Source organism: Anguilla rostrata, chromosome 13 (genome assembly GCF_018555375.3).
Source record: "Anguilla rostrata isolate EN2019 chromosome 13, ASM1855537v3, whole genome shotgun sequence".
NCBI classification, from domain to species: Eukaryota; Metazoa; Chordata; class Actinopteri; order Anguilliformes; family Anguillidae; genus Anguilla; species Anguilla rostrata.
This window is the reverse complement of record NC_057945.1, coordinates 28,198,289-28,218,484: the sequence shown is the minus strand read 5'-3', so window position 1 is coordinate 28,218,484 and position 20,196 is coordinate 28,198,289. Positions and strand designations below refer to the sequence as shown.

Sequence of the window (20,196 nt, the reverse complement as noted above, 5' to 3'; positions counted from 1 at the left end):
GAAGATGACAAAATTTAATAAAATGAATGGGATTAAATAGGATTTATAGATAATTGTCCACGGATACTTTGGACCTCAAATATTCTTTAATTCACTATTTACAAAATTTTTATATACATTTTTAAAAAACTATTACAAGGCAGTGTTTTGTTCATTAACTAACAGCACTGTTCTACATATTGACATTCACTTGCACACATAGACATCACATGACACACAACACTTATCTCCCCCTTCATTTGGTGCTGCCCATTTTCAGAAATATCGAACCTGGCCATTTTCTTGAATAAGATCCCATGATTGCACTTGCCCAGTACACTGAGTACTTGTACAAGAGTGCTTCAGCCTGTTGAGTCTGAATTGGGAGATTCTGTAGCATCACTCCAATGGCATCAGTTGGTATTTATAAAACACATGGGAGGGGTCAGGGATGTTACCAGCCAATCAGAGAATGAATGAGTGCATGTTTTCATTAAATAAAGGTGTGCCTGTGCATTTACTGCCATCTTAGACTTGCGAAAGTGCATATGCAGAGAACAGTATGGCCATTTTTAAGGCTTTCTGTATTAATTAATCAATCTCCAAACTCCAAACCAAGCTGCACCATTTTAACCCCAGTACAGATCCCATCTCTTGTGTTCAGGTTTTGTTGGCGCTGACTTGTTTGGCTCAGTAAAATGCTGTGAAGCTGTTGGCACAGTATAAGCCAGATGGACTTTCACATTTTGGTAGCCTAAATGTAGATGCAGCATTATTTGTTCAAAAATAATGGGGTAGGCCCAGTTTGGGACCAGCGCAGATCACCCCAACCAATCACCTGCGAGCCAGAGCCTTGCCTCAGCAGACCCCGACCAATCACCTGCGAGCCAGAGCCTTGCCTCAGCAGACCCCGACCAATCACCTGCGAGCCAGAGCCTTGCCTCAGCAGAGTCCAGCCTGTTGTTGTTTTTGCGCACACTTGGTTGAGCATTCCCCTAGTGCACGTTTCATTTCAATGCTAAAACCAAATTTCAAATAAATGTGATGTGAGATTTCGCTGTGTGGAAATAATATTTAGTGACGAATATTTACTTCCCTGTGCTTTCTTTCCTGATCTGTTTTTCTGGGTCTAATGGTGAAACTGGAGGCCCTTCTGTTGAGGTTGAGGTTGTGCTTGTGTTTTGTGTCCCTCAGTGCTGACTTGTTTGAAGATGATGCAGTCCAGAACCTGCTTAAGTTCCGTCCATGGTGGTGTGAATCAAGCCAAGACCCAGGTGAGTGCGTTCCCCTCCCTGTAAATTTGCATAATCATGGGAGATGCTTCTGATCTTCTGTTGGTCGGTTCTTTCCCTCCCATTCAGTTTTTAATGTGCCTGATTACCTTTGTGTTTCCCACCTTTCCAGTTAAAGCTTTTTGTAGTGTTAAATAACGCTAGACATTGGCAACACAAATCACGCTTGTCATAGTCTCCTAATGAGTTGAAAGGTTCCTGCCAGGCTAGCCTGGGCCTTGAAAGCAGTCTGCAGCAGTGAGGTGCAGCTGACTTCCTCTCACGTGGGTAGGGCTGGCTTCATTTGGGCAGGGTTATTTAGCTGCTGTAAATGAGATGCCAAGCTCCCACTGGCTACCAGCATCTCCTGCAGTATCATGTAACTGTAGGGTGGCGAGGGCGGACGTTTCAACCACAGTGCTTTTTGTGTGGGCTCACTGGTACTTCCAGGCGCAATGGGCAATTCCAAATTTGGTGAGACAAAGAAGGCAAGAGACACACTCAGAGACTGCTGTGTTAGCGTGATTCTCACGCACTCTTATTGAACACGGTCATGATTATACTGATATACGGTTGGATTGCAGGAGTGTGTCCCAACTATGGGGAAAAAATATATGTATTTTAAATAATGCAATTATGGATTTCTACCAGCAGGTGGTGTGATATCACTGGAAACAAAAAGGGCTCCTTTTACTCCTGTCAGTTTGAATTATTGTGCATTCATGTGAATGTTGGCTCTCACTTAACAAATGTGAAATGCTTTAAAATCAGACCAAAAATGACGACAGGTGCAAAAATGACTGGTGCAGACTGTGCTTTTTTAAGTGGTGAAGTTGTGGTCTGTGTTGTGTTGTCTTCTGTTCAAGATCATTTTAATTCTGTTATTTAAGTGAATGTTCCCTTACCTTACGCTAATTTAATTTGATTGAAACCAAAGTTTGGCTGGCTAGGTGTGAACACTGTGAATGAATGGCTCAAGTTTGGAAAGGGGATTCAAAAATAAATTTTAACCGTGATTGTTTTGGCTCACATATGGAGCTATTTCATGTTTGAAAAGACTGGATAGTCAGTTATGAAATGAGAGTCTCTCTCTCTCTCTCTCTCTCTCTCTCTCTGTGAAATCAATGCTCCTCAGAGATCTGTGGCTTGTTGACTTGAGCCCGTGGAGTTTTTCTTCCTGAGATGGAGGTGATAAGGGATCGTGTAGCCGGTCGCTCGCTTGCGTGCGCGCAGTGTTAACAGCCCGCTAATTCAGATGAATTTAACAGCCGCAGATTATGTTCCCGCCGGCCGTTGTTCCCGCCTGAGGCCGATTTAGATGGAAGAGATAGCTTTGTGCAGCCGCTGCCGCCGCCCTTTTACAGAAGCAGAGATGACACGGATATCTCTGCCGCGTCTTAACTGGGCTGCCGTCCGTCAGGCTCTCTAACGCGGGCCAGCAGAACGCGCAGCGGGGGCTCAATCGTAGACCAGTGAATGATGGAGGACGTCTGACAGCACCGTTTCCTGCTAGCTCGCCTGGTTGGTGGCACTTGACGGGCTCAGTAGGGCTCAGATTGTCTGGGTAAATGTTGTCTTTTGTCAGAGGTGCTTGTTTTGTTGCTGCTGGTTGCTGTTGAGTGCTTTCCAGGTAATGGCTTGATGCGTTGTACGTACTAAATTGAAAGTTCACCTTTTAAGGCATGCCAGTGTGTCCACATCATTCAGAACTCTTTGTTTTCTCATCCAGTACAATATAGGATGTTGTGGCTTTTACTTTGAAATTTTGACTTTGAATCTTGAATCTTCAAGTGCCTGAATCTCATACAAGTTTATAGGGTTGGTTTAAGGGCATGGTGTCGGTGTTGTTCATTTGCCTGTGAACTGCTGTTTAAAATTTGAATACGGTTAAAAATTCAAATTGGCCTCTGTAAGTACCGATTTATTGCAGTGGTGTAGCGAGGTCTTTGGCACAATAAGGAACCCTGACATCGTCCGGCGACAGATGGCATCCGCACCAAAACAAGGCCTCGTCCACAGCGGGAGTGAGAACGAACAGTGTCACCCATCGGCCTTCCTTCAGAACTGTCAATTCAGTTTACCATCGCTTTCGTTCTTGTCATCTTTCACGTTTGTTTTTTTCTTTTAAGGTTCCTCAGTTAAAATGTGTCAAACTCCGTAATTAATTTCCTTGCGAAATGACAAGGATACTATTCTGAATTGATTGTGAAATTGAGCTGCTTTGAATAAGAGTCAAAGGTGGTCACTGTCTGTCCATCTGAGGCTGTGAATTTCTGTTGGCACCAGTTATTGTAATTATAATATCAGAGAGCCTTTTTTGTAGTCTTAAGTTCCAAAAAAACAACAACAACAAAAAAAAAAAAACTCATCTCCCGGTGTTACCAAGCAGGATGCAGGCAATTAAAGTTTCAGATTCCAGAACCTTGGAGCAGAATCTGTCTCCACTCTAATTCGGATTTTGAGGGAGAGAATTAACATGGTGTCGGAGACACCATCTGGCTCTCCGAAAGACAAAGACATCCATATCGTTCCGTCTCTGGACAGATTTCCTCGACAGATGTGAAATTGTCATGAGCTCTCCTGAGGCTGGTGGAACGATCGCGGAATCAAAGCACTACACAAGCGCTCGAGAGAGGAGCAGGGAGGGAGGGAGGGAGGGAATGACCGAGTGAATTATTCATTCCCTCCCTTTTATTGGATCACGCCTCAGTCCTGAAAATTGAGATCTTGTCTTTCACCTCATTTGTGTGTGGATCCTTCCTTTTCCCTTTTCCCCCCCATTTGATTACTCCACGGGCAATGACATTCTCAAATTTGTCCCTGGTGTCGTGTATGGAACGGGTCTTTTTGTCAGCATCCGTCGTAAGAGAGTTTTTGCATTAATGACTGGGCCTGAAACGGGAGGATTGTGGGTTATGAGGGGAGGATTGTGGGTTGTCAGGGTTGGGATTGTGGGTACTGTAACTACTATTCGCTGCGGTTCCCTGGGCAGTTTGAGCTAAAGTGCAGCAGGAGGATGTGGAGCTTTCTTTAGAGAAGTGGTGATGAGTGGATAGACCAGTCCCTGCACGTCTCATTCTCCTGTCTGCTCCAGCGGTCTCTGTCCCTCATGGCCAGAGCTAAGGACCTTGTGCCAGAAGCCAAGCAGCTCTGGTCTGAGAGACCGTCCCCTGTGTTTATATTTAGCCTACACCCAACCCTCTGGTGCTTAAAGATAAGCAGCTCCAAATGTTTTTATTTGTTTTTTTTTGTCTGGTGAATCTTGGTATGGACGTTGTTTATGTGTCTGCTTAAAGAAAGCAAAAGCTGTGTGTGAGTGAGGGTGTGTGTGTGTGTGCGTGTGTGTGTTTGTGTGTGAGTGTGTGTGTGTGTGCACGTGCGTGCATGCGTGTGTGTGTGTGCGTGCGTGTGTGTGAACGAGAGATGAGACAGAGCACGAGAGAAGCGGTTCTGCATGAGAAGGCGAGCTGCTCGATCTGCTGCTCGTGGGGTGTGTGATATTCATCCTAATTTAGTTCTCCAGCATGGGGGCGCGTTTGAATCCGCACGGCGATCACTTCAGTCTGCGGCGCATTGATCAAGAGCCGCGGCGGGGCGGGTGAAGCCTCTCAGATTCAACGAGCTCCCGCCGGTCGCCGCGAACTCCCCGCGCTGCTTTTAGCCGCTTTGGCTCGGGGATAATTGCTTGTTAAACATTCGGCTGGTTTCGAGGGGAAGGCTCAGGGGCTGTCGAGCGTTCCCAAACAACAGCGGCGGAAAGCGCAGTAGCCTTCCGAAACCCGCCCGCCTCACGGCTGGGCTCCCTCGTTCAGGCTCACGATCCGGTCCCAGCAGCGCTAGTCTCGTGTTTTTAATTAAGTCAAGATGTGTTTCTGTGCCGAATATGACTGGTCTGTTTGAGAATCTGGAGCGCTCTTTTTTTTTTCAGTGGAGTTGTCTTCCCAGCATTAACAGTCTGCTCCACCTCTTGCAGGTTTGACCTTCTCAGAAGAGGAGAAGGACCAGCTGAGGAAGTTCACCAACCGATCGTACCTGCTGGACAGGAAGTCCCGCCTCCACACGTGGCTCGGCCTGCTGGACATCATCCTGGCGTACACGTATGACGTGCGCACCACCGAGGGCGAGCACAACGTGAGTGGAGGTCAGGAAAGGGTGGGGGCGATATGCAGAGGTCACTGTGCTTTTATTGGTCATTTGCTAAACGGCTGTCCCCTCCCACTGAATGCATACTGGATTTTTTTTTTTTTTAATTTTTACCCAAGTTTCAACCCACACACTGTCCTCAGGTCACAAGTCCCACACCGTACAGCAGTGGTAACCAACCCTGCTGTCCTGTAGGTTTTCATTCTAACCATAATTTGGCTAAACCTGATTCTACTAATCAGCAGCTCAATGCGATCTGTAGCTGTTGAATGAGGTGTGTTTTGTTAGGGTTGGGGTGAAAACCTCCAGGAACAGGGTAGGTTACCACTGGCCCAAAGGAATGCGTGGCTCCACTGTCTCTGACAACCAAAGCAAAGGAGTTGCCCGTCTCTTCCTCAAGCAGTGGTGCCAACAGCTAGCCCTGTAGCTTTGTGAGAGCGGGCAGAATGCAGTGGGTTGGGTTCATATCTCTGTTGATGGACACCGTTGCTGCACTTGGCCGGCTGTGAGGTTAATGTGCGAGCAGTGAGGGTGCGAGAGCGCTTTTCTTCAGTCGAGGCCGCTGCAGTAAATTTGAGAGGAACTGTACTTGCAGTTTGCGAAAGCGTAACTGCCGCAGACAGATGTGCTGGACGGAGGAGCAAGCCGAACATCTGCCGCGACCGAGCGCGGTTTCCCGCTGCCTCCTGGCGGGAGTCGTTAGCCTCTGGAAGCAGACCCGCGAGTCTGAAGCGGACGAGGTTATCTCCCGCCTTGATGAATGCGTTATTGTTATTTCGCACTCTTAGCGGTGATGTCGGTCTTAAGCGGCGATGGATTTTTTTGTTGAAAGCGCTGCATCACTTTTATTGGCCGCGAATCGGGCCCTGTGGTGCTGAGCCTATGAAATGTTAGACCGCGGCGCCCGGCTGCACTTACATCAGCACGGCCCTGTAAGAGGAGGATGATTTTAATGGGAGTCCTGGGTGCCTTTTCCATCTCCGGTGTGTTTTAAACACGAGTTGTGTTTGAGGCCCCTTGTGTGTTTGAGGCCCCTGGGATGTTTGAATCCCCAAATATACTTGAGGTCTTTGGTTTATTTTAGGACCTAGCATTTGCATTTGAAGATACATTTTGGCTCAAATACATTTAAGATTCTGGGGTGGGGGGGGGCGTGGGAGGGCATGAGGTCTCTGCTGCGACCTTGTATGTGTTGAGGTGTGACGACTGTTTTTCAGGTGGAATCTTCATGGAACATCAGGAAACTGAGTGGCACACTCTGCTGGTTAGAGGTAAGGGAGAGCAACTTTTCTCTGTGGAATGGGCACCCAATAGAAATGAAAGAGGGTTGGATGGGGCTTGTCTCTGCTAATGTTTCATAACTGAGGTTGAATCATAAGTTGAGTATTTTGTATACTTGGGCATCAAGGGAAAGAGTAGCCTATGTACTTTCTTTTTAAATAATATGGCATAATTCAGAAAATTGTTGTGTGTGTGTTTGTATACGTTTTATTAATTGACCATTTGACCACTCTATAATGATTATGAGCACAGTTTCCTGAACACTGCATCAGCTCGTTAGGCAGAAAAATGCACAGGTGGTGAGTTTTTAAATGTTATATGTCTGGCCTTGTGGAAGTCATGGAAGAAAAGCAGGAAATCTTCCCTCAAAGGGGTCGCTACAAAGCGGACGACCCCCTTGTGTCATTGGTTTGTTGGATCCTTATACAAGTCAGTTCTCCATTACCTGCCATCTGGGGCATTCACTGCCAACATTTGTAATTCAATCCAATTCAATTTTATTTGTATAGCGCTTTTCACAGAGAACTGTCACAAAGATGCTTTACAGTGTAGCAAGGCAAGAAACAGAGAAAAAAGAGCAAATCGAGCAAACACAAGACCTGAACCCCCAAATAGCAGGTACATAAGGTTAAACGCTCCCAGTGGAGGGGGGCGGGAGGGAACCTTCAAACGGTGGTGTGAAAAAAAACTCCCCTATGGGAAGAAATCGCAAGAGGAACCCGGCACCTGGCAAGACATCACTGCTGCGAAGACTGTGTGTGTTACTCGTTACAACACCATTAAATACAAAAGTATCTCCCTCATTTGGAATGGCCAGTCATAAGCTGTACCATGCCTTTAATGTCGTCCTTCATTGGCCAATTAGGATTTGGTCGGCATCTTGGACCGTGGACTGTGGACCGCGTCTTGTGCTCAGAGAGGGTGCTTCAGCTTGATGCTTCACTTGCATTTTCTCACTGCATTTGAAACCGCAGGTATCAGCAAACCCTACAGCTGCATGAGGATACATGGCTCTGTTGCTCAGGCTAGTCAGACGCTGGGCAGGCCTATCAATGATCAATAATGCAGCATAATGAGCTGGTGTCAGCGGCACCTCTGCTGAGTTTTCCGGAAGACCTGTCAAGTCCTTTTCCGCCATGAATAAATACTTACGGCTGCAAACGAGTGTCCAGAACCGTATGGTCGTTGTCGTGAACAACGGTCCAGGAGACAGGGGACGTTCAAGCGAGATGGCCTGTGGACGTGACTGGCTAGAGTGTGAATACTGTACCTGATTAAGGATCAGAATAAAAATGAGGCCACACGTACAGCCCAGTTCATATTTAATGTACTATACCATGTTTAAAATACTATGCTGTGTAAGTTCTAAATAAAATTGAAAGACACTCATGTTTAACCGAGAGTACATTGATCAAGTTACTGATCAAAGAGCAAGACTCGCTGTCCTCGCTGCTTGTTCATCGTAGACAATACGACAGGAGAGAAGAATATTGCAAGTCTTTGTGGTGTTCCTGTAACCATGGGCTTCTGTCGGCTATAAGGACGTGTCAGTCACGGTGTGTGCGGTGCAGCACGTCGCAGATGCCTGCTCGCTAGACTTGAGCTCAGTGTTGTGTTTGTGAGTTGAGCTGGGATGGCATTTGGCAGCGAGCGCTGGGAGCCCGGGGAACAGGCACGTGCCTGACAGGCTCCGCGTGAGAAATGGGGACGCTATCCCACGAGGCCGTATCTGGAGCCTGACGCGCGGCGGGCTTCACGGGCGTCGCTCTGGAATCACTGCCGGTGGTTACCAGCCACAGACAGCCTGCCTGCAACCGCTCGACAACTGACGAACAAGCCTATCGATGAAAAAACATTTTTTGATAGACCAAGGCGTCAAGAATCATGTAAACAGTCAGAAGTCATCTATCAGGAAAATGTCAATATCTAGTTTTTAACTGCTGAGATGAATTGATAAAGTTTATATGATGTTCTTACTGTGTCAATTCATTTATGCAGCTGACGTACAAACTAACTGACTTTCCCTGGTTTTTCAAACTAGGGTAGAAATTCTACCTTTTTACAAGAGCAAGCTGTGAGAAATATAACATGCATTATGGCTGGAAACTCATTGTGTGGTCCCTTATTGAATGAATGTGTGTTTATAAATGCATGAGGCATTGAGAGTGCAGGGTTAGTTAAATTAAACTGGGAGGAGGGACGTCTGGGCGTGTGTCAGAGCGCTGACCCGGAACAGGCTGGAGCTTGGTCTGACAGACAGACGAATGGGGGAGAGGCTCCTGACTCGCTGGACCCCAGTCCATCATGTGTGAAAGATAAGTGGGGTGCGCGCGTGAATTTGGCTAGCCTCTCACCCTCCAGATTCATGTATTCCCTGTGTCACAGGGGGATCCTTCAATGCTGGGTAATTGGATACCGGTGTGAGTGGGCGGGGCACAGGAGTGGGCGGTGCTAACGCCGACCTCCTTTCACTGCTCCGCCGTCTGTGACAGACTGTCCCCGTCTCCTCTTACCCCTTACACCACGCCCACTCCCACTTAAACCAGCAGCATCCCTCTCTCTCCTCGCCTGCCACATTGGACACATCTGCACGTTGGCCATGGAAGCCCTTAAACGGGGAGGGGGTGAGCGCTCACAACAAGTGAGCGAACATCAACGGGAAAGTCTGAGGATGCTAAAGCTGTCCCTGAGCTGCTTTTGTGTTCGGCACTGGAAACACCCCCGGAATTAACACTGAGATTAAAGACCCCCCAACAATTAAAACGGCAGTTGTGCTGTTCGGGGGTTTCTCAGACATTTTCCCCTTCATAAAAGGGAGGTCGTTAGGAGTAATTACTTTATAAATGACTGCAATTAGGAGCCGCGCAGCCTGGCTCTCAGTTCAGGAGGCAGCTGGTTGAACACCTTGCTTTCAGCCGGGCAAAGATTTCTCTGACGCTTCCCACACCTAATTGGGCAGGTTCAAGCCGTTCTGCTGTTTGGTGATGTCATGGCATTTGACAGTCTGCAGGTAAGCAGGCCCTCATTTTTTTTTTTACTGTCCTTTGTTTTTTGCCTTTCAGACGTACAGCTCTGTGCAGGAGGTCCTGGTGTCCTTTGGAAGAAGGGTCTTATGCTACCCGCTGCACAGGCACTTTGGGCTGGTCACCGCCACCATCAAAGATGCCGCGCTCATTTTGCGCTCAGGTCAGTGGAATTTCCGTGTGCTAAGCAGCCCCTTAATGTTCCCCTGTGACCTCTACAACACCAGAAAGCATTCTCCGGTGCCAACCCCCCCCCCCCTTTCCTCCTCTGCCGTGCTGGCCGCTTGCCAACCCTGGGTTTCTCAGTCTTGTTCCCATAATCTTCCCTTCACTTTATTGGTTAAATAATTCATCGGCTTTCTACAGCAACTGACATATGGTGAGCATTCAAGTGCAAAATGGCTGCCGTGCGTCACCCAGAGCTAAGCGTGCGCTTCTCAGCGGTGTTTTAGATTAGGTTTCCTCACCGTACTCCTAACGCTGAGGGTTGTGTGCATTTATTATGGAAGTGTGCGGCACGTGATTTCAAATCCGATAGTGGTGTTGAATGTTCCAGAAACATTAGAGCCCCCTGTCCCCCGTTACTCTTCTATCCAGGTTGTGTTTGAGAAGGGAATGCATGATTAGCTGTGGTAAATTACTCTTTTATTCATTTTCTTTCTACCTTATGGAGCCTGAAATGGAAAAATATATTTTCCTTTTTTAAAATCTGTGTTACTGGTTATTCTTTCCTTAGACAGCCATTAACTCACAGTGACACATCCTGGATTCACTTGCTGTACTCCAGTGGCCACGCAGTCATTGGCAGAACTTCATTAAGGTTGTATTATCTCACCCTCCTGTCAGCCTAAAGAATGTAGAGTCAAGGGAGAGATCCAGCTCTGTTTAAGTGCTCATTCCGTTCAGCTGGAAGAATAACCTGAAAAATGCACCTGTCTAACAGGTGAATCAGCTGGGAATTGGCAAGTTAATTCAGTTGCCGTTTTCCCTCATACTAAAGTCTGAATGGATGCAAGACTTTTTTTTTTAAGTGACAGTGGACCTCGGATTGGTTGTGTGAAAGCTACTGATGCAAGCATTTTAATTTCCAGCTGAATTCATCCTGTACGATAGGCACTTTATTTTAATATATTTTCTTTTATTGATTCCTGTTAAAGAGTATTATAACCACGTGCCTCCACGTTTTTTTAGCCGCAGTACAGAAGTTTTCTCTGACATTTGTGAAACGCTGCACTAAATCAAGGTTGTTCTCTGACTCAGAGAGTTGTTGAGGCGGGAAGACTAGGTTTGTACTGCGAGGCCTGTTTGCTTTGATATTTGTGAGTGGGACGCAATCTTTAAATCTTAAGATCAAAACAAAGATGAAGGTTCTGCTGTGTAAATATGTTCAGAACATATTCGGCCAGATTATCCAGCTCATTTTGACTTAACTCAAGTAACTGTCTGCAAACGACAGGCCTTTAAGCCGGGGATTAGCATCTCTGCGCTTCGTTTAGATGTCGAGTCTTGTACGGGTTGAGCAGGAAGCTGAGAGTGTGTTTGCGTGGATGCACAGCCAGCTCTCTTGTTTTTTTTTTTTCTTCTTTTTTTTTTCTCCACGCTCAGCAAACAGGGTGGTCACAGTCAGATCTACATTGCTGGCTTTGTGAAGGGCTCCTTGGGGTGCGACAAAACGGCTGAGATTTCTGGAATAAGTCTGGAAGTGTTTCAGAACAAACCCCTGGGAAGGTGTTCAGAAGTACCAAGTACTTACAAAAATGATTCAGAAGTACTTGGGGCATTCATACATGTTTTTGTGCCATTCTGTCATGCTGTATATCTTTATATTGCTCTGTACCTTTTTAAACACTTTAGTTTCTGTTCTTCATTGTAGAGCGAATGCTAATTTTTTCTCTGCAGATTTGTAGTTGCACTGTAATTACACATGGTAAAACACAGTGGAATTGCAGACACCTGAATGCATTGATTTGGTTGGTTTGTTATGACTAAATTGAATTTGACACAGGTGCTGATTTTGTATGTTTACAGTAGCCTGAGTAGCTTTATTTCTGCTTAAACAGGTAAAGTAACACAGAATGATGCTGAATGGGTGTTTGTGAAGACGTTCTACTGTAATTAATTTCTCTGGTCAGAAAAAAAAAATAGTCTAATGCATGATTTTTTTCTGTTAAATAGCTGTGAAGGCAAACATTTAGTGATAACAGGGAAACAAATGCATTAATACTGCAGTGTAGGCTGAAGCCTTCAGGAAATGTTATACAAGAGTAAATATTTGAATAGCTCTCTGGCAGCACTTCAGTTATTTTCAAGGAGCTCTGCCAGCCTGCCGTTAAGTGGCCTTGACCAATAGGGCTAAGAGGATGGATTGAGAGATTGACAGAGCAGGTGATTGTGAGTGTGAGGTGGTGAGGTTTCTACAGGTTTTCTCTATTCCCGTTCAAAGGAGTAAGGGTCATTCAAAGGAGTTAGACTTTATTTTCCTCTGACATCTCATTCACTATTTGGAGTCGTAGTATTCCTTCCCTCTCGGGCCATTGTCTCTGTCATTTCTTATTTAGTGAATTAAATGTGTGTCAGTTGGTGAAAACTGTCCTTTCTGCAAATTATAGATGCGCTGAATAACTCAAGTTAAACATTTTTCCCTTGTGGTGTAAGTTTGGCCTGTTTAATCTCTCCCGTCCTGGTTTTGGTCATCAGAAACACCGCCGGAGGGTTCAGGCTTGTATGTTGTTGTGTGTTTACCCAGAGAGGGCCATATTGATGAGGCCAGCTTGTGGGAGAGAGTGTGAAGACGTATGGCGCTCTTGCGCGGTTGGCTGCGGGGGAGCGTCTTACGGGCTCGGCTGGCAGCCGTGGAGACGGTCTGTTTGACGCTCGCACAGACAGAACTGAACATGCTGTTATTGTCGCAGCCAGCCGCTCTCTGAGGTTAGGTAAAGAGTTAATCTGCCGTGTCCTGACAGACAGGCTCCCAGCTGCACGCGGTGGGCGGTGTTTAGTCCACAAAGGCAGCCGCACGCTCGGCCTGCCAGACTCGCCAAGCCGGCGCGCGGAGCTCGGCCTCGTCGTTTGTGTGCTTTTTGGTGGCAATTTTTAACCAGGAAATGACATCCACAAAGTCAATCTTTTAATGTAGCATTGTTTGCATATTATTCATCAGATCGTTTAATCCAGAGCGACTTCAAGAGCAGTTCAGGTTCGGTACATTGCTGAAGTGTAAATGCCAGTAGCCCACCTGGCGAGTGAACCTCCTGCCTTGAAGTTGCAGGCCCAGCTGAACAGGCAGCATTGCAGTGTGCAGTTTGTATGTGGCCGGGTGGAAGCCGGGGCCAGTAAAACATGGTTGGCCGGGCTGCTGGCGAGCGGCCTGGGATTGGTTAGGGTTAGCCCCCGCTCTGTCTGCCGCTCCTCTCCGCGGTGCTTCCCCTGGGCTCTCCAGGGCATGATTAACTGGCTCAACTTGTCATCAAAGCAAGAGAAACAGCCACAGCAGACTCCCGGCTCTCCGGGCTGGTGATGAAACAAAAACCCGCTTGTTATAGCTCTCGAGGGAGAACGAGAGGGGGGGAGAGAGAGAGAGAGAAAGAGAGAAAAGCAAAACCTTCAGGGATGAGGAGAAATTTCTGGATTTCTGGAGCCCCGCTGCAGGTCCTCGAGATGGAAGCTGAGCTCTCGGGGCTCGGAGCGAGGGCCCTGTTTAAATGGGAACCAAATGTTTGTGTAAGGCTTTCCTCAGCCAGAGTGCACTGTTTGTTTTCAGAGGGCTGGAATGCCTCCATCCACGGCCAGCTAATTCTGTGGGTGGAGGAGGGTCATCTCCCCTCCCAAAGTCCCTCCCTGGACGATCTCAGCCAATGCGTCGCAGCGAAGGGCGGTTTCCAAACCGTGTTTTGGAAAACAGTGCTGTGGCAACGTTAAGTGATACCTTGGACTTGGTTCCTTCCTCCAATGCTTTATTTGCTCATGTATAAATGCACATTCAGTGGCTAAAGGTAACCTCTGTGAAATGTGTCCAAAGACTGGAACCTTGTACACCCTGAGTCCTGGCCAGATGTAAACAGAAATGCATCACTCACTCCTGTAAATAAATATTTATGCCTCTTAACAAATTCCATGTATTCAGGGTAAAATATATGGAACATTTTAGGATGAAAATTCTAAACTTGAACACCTTTCAGCTATTTTCTGACAGTTAGCTGGTTGTTAATGTTCAGCTGGGAAACTTTGGGGAACTCGAGCTGTTTTTTTAATCCCTTGCCCTTCCACGGTCATTATAATGTGAAGCATTTGTTTTTGTGCTCATTGTTAGGTGCAAGCTTATGGACAGGGTGTCGACCTGCATAGCACCTCTGCCTTTCTCCTTGGCTTGTAGGAAGGATGTGAAACAATGAAGTGGTGCCAAGCGGCGATCACGCTAACCGCTGTTTTTCTGCGCTCGCTGGCAGCTTCTCCCCCCCCTGTTATTTACGAGCGGGCCGGTGGCCAGGCGACGCCCGGCTCGGCCTCGCGTGAAATACGCGCACCGTTTCATGAGACTTGATTGATACCTGTCTGGTGTTGTCACCGCACAGTCACCTCAGGCTCGGTTCAGAAATACCCTGTTGATGTCGAGCAGTCCTTAGGCTGTTATTCAGAATGCAGCGGAGTTGTAAGTCTGACTTTCGATATCAAGTTTGAGTTCTTAGAAATGATCGTATTTCAAGACTAGTGCTCATAAATATAAACTTTATCCGTAACTGCTGCTTGACATAACCTACATGTTGAAATGAAAAACAGAATGCTCATGGGGTAATCGGATATTAGTTCTGAGGATAATTCCACATAATAACCTTGGCAATGCTATATGCTGTAGGGGAAATCAATTGTAAAGGGGTGTTGCACTGCATTTCACTGAGTAAAGATTTCTGCTGACCTGACTTGGAACGTAGCTGGTTTTCCCTGCCATTCTGTGTTGACTTTATTGCATGCATTCTGTTTGGTCTCTTGAAGGCGATCCATCGGAAAATGTATTGTCCGAATCATATGTAGCATGTACTTCTCAAAATGCAGAGGAAGGGTTGAATCTTTATTGAAATGAAGCCATATGAAGTCATGGTAGACATGAAGGTGTGATGCCGGCATATTGGTGAAAAGCTTGACCATTATAATGGAAGGAATATAACTGTTTGTGAGAAATAATCGGAAGCCACTTCAGAGGCTAAAAGTGTGAGTAGTCCTGTTTGCTCATATTCCGTAATTGCAGTTTTCTTTTTTTAGAATTCTAGACCAGCTAGGGCTTATCTGGTATTTCTTTGAACGATTTTCTGAGCAAACCCAGACCCCCCCAATTTTGTTATTTGCTATGTGTTACTAAGCATAGTACTAATTGAAGTTTCCCTTTTTTACTTTCAACATTTTGGCAGTGATCTTTAGTTCACAATAAATTACTTTTTCAGGAAAAATGTATTTTAATAAAATAATCAGCGGTGCAATATATTAACATAATTTTTCTATGGCTGACAAAATGACAAATGGTATGATGCTGATTACCTGGCTCTTTACTGTATGAGAATTATTAGAAAAATAGCCCTGTTATAAACTCAGTATGAGTGTGAGAAATGAGTGATTTTAGCATTCACGTTATGCTTTATGTTTGCGTGTCCCCTTCCGTTTCCAGGGAAGGCTTGCGTCCTGAAGTGCCTGTTAGATATTCACAAAATCTTCAGGGAGAACGATCCTGCCTACATCCTGAATGATCTCTACATCACCGACTACTGTGTGTGGATCCAAAGAGTCAAGTAAGTCTCTCTTCTTTACGGTTTGTCTTTACCTCAGAATTACAGTTCACGACTTACAGTTCCCATGATGCAACTTTCATGCAAATTGTAACTATGTAAATGGAAGCTATTTGTGACTACATGGGGTGTTCTCTGACACGTCCTTTGAAATACACCCCTGCTTCACCCCTTCTCCTGTTGTGAGGCTATGGTCATAAAAAACCTGAGGATCGGTTAGAGTTACAGAAGCTGCATTGCCTCGCAGCCTCCAAGGCTGATCCCGCGTTTAAGCTTAGCTTATGCTGTGGGCTTTGATACCTTGAGCTCACAATCTGCATGTGTGTGTATGTGTCTGCATGCACTTGTGTACACACGCGCCCTTGCTTGTTTCTGTACAGTTCTGACTGGCGGTTCTGCTAGAAAACTGGTCTGCTCTGTTTAGTTTCAGCAGAAAGGTTATTTCATCCAAGCCTTCGTCCTCACCCGGGTCCATATTTTATAATCACTTGCATGTTTAGAAAAGGAGGCTTGCGCGGACATAATTCAGTAATGAGGTATGCTTTCTTGTTGGCCGGGGCTCAGCGGAGCTATGCGTCCGTATGTTAAGGGCTGGACTGAAAAATGTGAGCCTGATGTTGTAGGCCCAGGGCCCAGAGGCAGACTCAATAAAGGGTCTGCTGAGATTCCGTGGAGGTTTTTTTTCTTTTCTTCTTTTTTCCTGGCGAATCTAGGATCTCTGGACAGAAAATGCCTGAAAAGTCAATTAATAAAACATGTATAAATTCCCTGGCTGCGGCCTGAATTTTAAGTTTGCCTGTTAGATGTGATAAAGCCACTAAAAAAACTGAGCAGACTACCAAACTGTTGGCTGAGATGGTACGATAGTCTAGTTGTTCCTGAACAGCCGTAGCCTGGAGCTGGCTCTTGTGATTTTATTTGGTTAGCTGTCAGCAACCAGCCTTTGACCTCTGCGGCAGTTAGTAAAGGCAATGTTGTTGCCTTTTGGTATGCCAGAAATATTGTAAAGATTAATCATTGTAAATTCACACTGTTTATAATGTAATATCATAAAAACTGGCGGTAGAATCACGATTTACATGATCCTGTTATTGGATTACAGCAAATTTATGAATGATCTGTCACATTGTCAGTTTATATGTTGTTTGTAGACTGTATGTTTGGCAGAGGTCACCCTGATTATCCTGGATTGTGATGTTTAGACCTTGAATAGCATTTCAGGCACACTCATGAAAGGCCAGTTGTGCCAGTGGCCTCTTTCCCAACTTGTAATGTAAAGAAAGGGAATTAGTCCAGAAGAATAACCCATCCCTGGGAGACCTTTCCCCCCACTCCTTTTCAGGAGAATTTGAATCTGCCCTGTTGGAGATTCTCAGGTATGTTTATCATTAGCTGTCTTTGATTCATCATTTGTTTTAATGCAAATTGATTTCCGTTATTTGCATTTTTTCACATTTAAAAAAAAAAAATTTGCTTGCTTAACTGATGTCTGGATCACACTGTACTATTTTTTTTTAAACAAGCATATATAACATCACATTCAGAAACCTTTTTAGAAGATCGTCTGCTTTTTGTATTCCTGAACGTTGGAGAAAAAATATAAATGATTTCTGACCTTCAGACAAGATGGCTGTATTTAAGAAAGTACCGGGATCCCTCACGTCTGTTATTTGACTCCAGGGAGGGTTCAGGAAGTATTGCACGCTGTGCTTTAGGCTATTTCCCAGAGCAAACCCATAACTTAGTTCATGGATGTCATGGAAAGCAAATGCTTACAGTTGTCATGTTCAGCAAGGATTGTTTTCCTTACAGAGCTGTTTCTGGAGAGCTATTGGCAGCTCATTCAGTTGATAGTGACTTTTAGCAGGCCAGGGCCACAGTGTCCCCGAGCTTACATCAGTACATCTTTACTTGCTGCGTGCTTCTGAAACAAATTTATTACGTGTTAATTATTTCACTGCTCATTTTCAGTTTCTGGTGTGATTGATTTTTGTACTGTAATTGTGTCCTGTGAGTCCTACGTGGATCACCTGATATGAGTGTAAATGCCCTCAAATTAAAGCAGACAGTCTGCCCTTTAAACTCCTATTCATTGTTTTATTTTAAATCCAATGTGCTGGAGTACACAGCCCAAACAACAGAAGCTGTCTGTCCCAATGCTTACACTCAGTGGCCACTTAGGTCCACCTGCTCATTAACACAAATAGCATGCTTCTCCAAACAGAGTCATGTGGCTGAAACGCATATAAAGCATGCAGACATGGTGAAGAGCTTGTTTGAAATTGATTGACCACGCCAGACGTGCTGGTTCCATCATCTTTGAAACGCTGTCCTCCTGGGATGTTCACGCACTGTGAATGATGAGTGGTCAGAGGAGAATGAGCAGTCTTGGTCAAGCCTACAGAAAGGCCAGCAATGCTCAAATAGCTGTTTAGATGGACATCTGAATGCACGATGCATCAAACCTTGAAGCGGATGGGCTACAGCAGCAGAAGACCACAATGGGGTCCGCTCCTGTCAGCTAAAAACAGAAAGATGAGGCTAGTGGGCACGTGATCACCAAAACTGGACAATTGAGCAAAAAACAAGAAGAGGTTGCTTGGTCTAATGAATCTCAATTTGTGCTGCAATGTGCAAATAGTAGGGACAGAATTTGGCATAAACAGCATGAATCCTTCAGCAGGTCAATCCTGCCTTGTGTCAACGGTGCAGGCTGTTGGTGGATCTCAGTCCAATAGAGCTCCTTTGGGATTAGGTAGAATGGGAGGTTCACAGCATGAATGTGTCTGAAAAATCTGCGCTGTTCTATCTTGTTTTATGCTGCCGAATATATATATATATATATATTTTTTTAATCATCCAACTAGACTATGCTGTTGATCTAACACCTGATTTGTAAAAAAATTTTTTTAAATTTATTCCGTTATTTAAAGAAAATGTCTAAACCGCTATTTTGTTTTGACACATATTTTGTTTTATCTGCTCCAGTGACAGAATGTGTGAACACCATTCTTGTCAGTGTTCCATATACTCTCAGAGGGACTTCCCCCCCACTTCCCTGCTCAGTAGGTTCACTGTCTCAGGTTGGATGCAGCTGGATGAGCTGTAAGGCTCTTAGCACTCCCCTGTGTGAGTCTTACTTTGGCGTACAGTCAGTCCATAGACATGATCAAGCCCCCTATGATTGGCATACAGTCAGTCCATAGACATGATCAAGCCCCCTATGATTGGCATACAGTCAGTCCATAGACATGATCAAGCCCCCTATGATTGACATACAGTCAGTCCATAGACATGATCAAGCCCCCTATGATGGCCACTGGTATTAAGAGATGTTTTCCAGGCAGGTGATATAGCAAATCCCAGCTGTCCCCTTGGCATTTATACACCTTAAGTCCCTCTGTCTGCTGGGACACGGCTCTCAAATTTACTGCATCATAAAGGTGTCACCATGATGTACACCCAAGCGTGGACCCTTCACTGAAATGCCTAGCAAGTTGGCTGTAAAGTGTTTTTTTCAGAAACCTGTGGGAAAGCATATGCACATTTTTTAAAAAGCCATTACATCTTGGAGGAGCGATTCCTGGCCAACTACTAGTCTGTCACGTGGGTGAAGGCTTGCTTTTCATATCCTCCTTGATTTTGTTTTCACTACTTCAGGCAATTGCCGATAAATGAGCATTGATAATTAATAATTAATCATCTCTATTTCAATCCTTTTGCACATGAAGTGGTCATGCAGCTGGTTCAGAGATGTATTGTTCTGTATAGCTGTGAATCTTTGTCTTTGCTCATTCTAAGGTAATCTTGTAGATAATACAAAACTGTGACACTCTGTTGTCCATTATCTGCCTGTACTCAGCTTGTGGAACATTCAACAATGTTGCAGTTAATTTATGAAAATCTTGAACTGCACTACCATGATGAGACTCCTGTACAACATTTTAAAATTTGAATTTGCACTTTGAATGCGATGGAGTAGTGGCTCTACTTTGCAGAGAAACCCCATTTTGGCCACTTTTTTTGATCTCACTCTTTCGGTCGCTACCCATAGCTTGTGACCGTAGGTGAGAGTAGGGATGAAGATCGACTGGTAAATCAAGAGCTTTGCCTTTTGACTCAACACCTCCTTCACCACTACCGTCCGATACAATGCCCGCATTACAGCAGCTGCGTGACCTACACGGCAGTCTATCTCCCTATTCCGTTTATCCTCTCTGTACCTAGGGTTAGTGCTAACTGTGTGCGGGCAGTCGTGAGGTAATCCCACAAATGTTGCTTGGGTGGGTTCGACCTCCTGGGACGCCTAGGCCTTCAAAGTAAATCCTCCTTCACTCAGTGGCCTCGGAGACCAGTGTGTCAGAGCTACTGTAACACATTTGGGTCTGTGCTCGGCCACAACAGCACTTTGTGTCTTTTTTTTCTTCCTTCCTCCTCTCTCTCTCCACTAAAAACACAAATGCCTCTTCTGGAATTATTACACACAGTGGGAGCCACTGAAGCCGTCCCATCACGTCTTCTCGGCAGGTGTTCTTTCAGATTTTCCCGTTTTTTTTTTTTTTTGTCTGTGCTTGAAACCTGAAATATATTTGATGAAAGAATTTGCTATACATGAAGGTCCATTCATCTTATTTTTACTCATGGTTCATTTATATTCCATTGGCATGAAAAAACTGGTTAGTGAGCAATTGTCTAGCGACAAACTCAACTGAATTTGAAGAGGTT

General features: G+C 45.3%; 1 protein-coding gene across 1 annotated transcript in view; it reads left to right on the top strand.

The window, feature by feature from the left end:
* The window catches only part of shq1 (SHQ1, H/ACA ribonucleoprotein assembly factor), a 39,162-nt gene that overhangs the window by 9,681 nt on the left and 9,285 nt on the right, over positions 1 to 20,196 (top strand). The window contains exons 7-11 of the mRNA XM_064305899.1: positions 1,174 to 1,253; positions 5,224 to 5,381; positions 6,611 to 6,664; positions 9,737 to 9,860; positions 15,354 to 15,474. Of these exons, the coding sequence (XP_064161969.1) occupies positions 1,174 to 1,253; positions 5,224 to 5,381; positions 6,611 to 6,664; positions 9,737 to 9,860; positions 15,354 to 15,474 (537 nt within the window). The remainder of the gene's footprint in view (positions 1 to 1,173; positions 1,254 to 5,223; positions 5,382 to 6,610; positions 6,665 to 9,736; positions 9,861 to 15,353; positions 15,475 to 20,196) is intronic.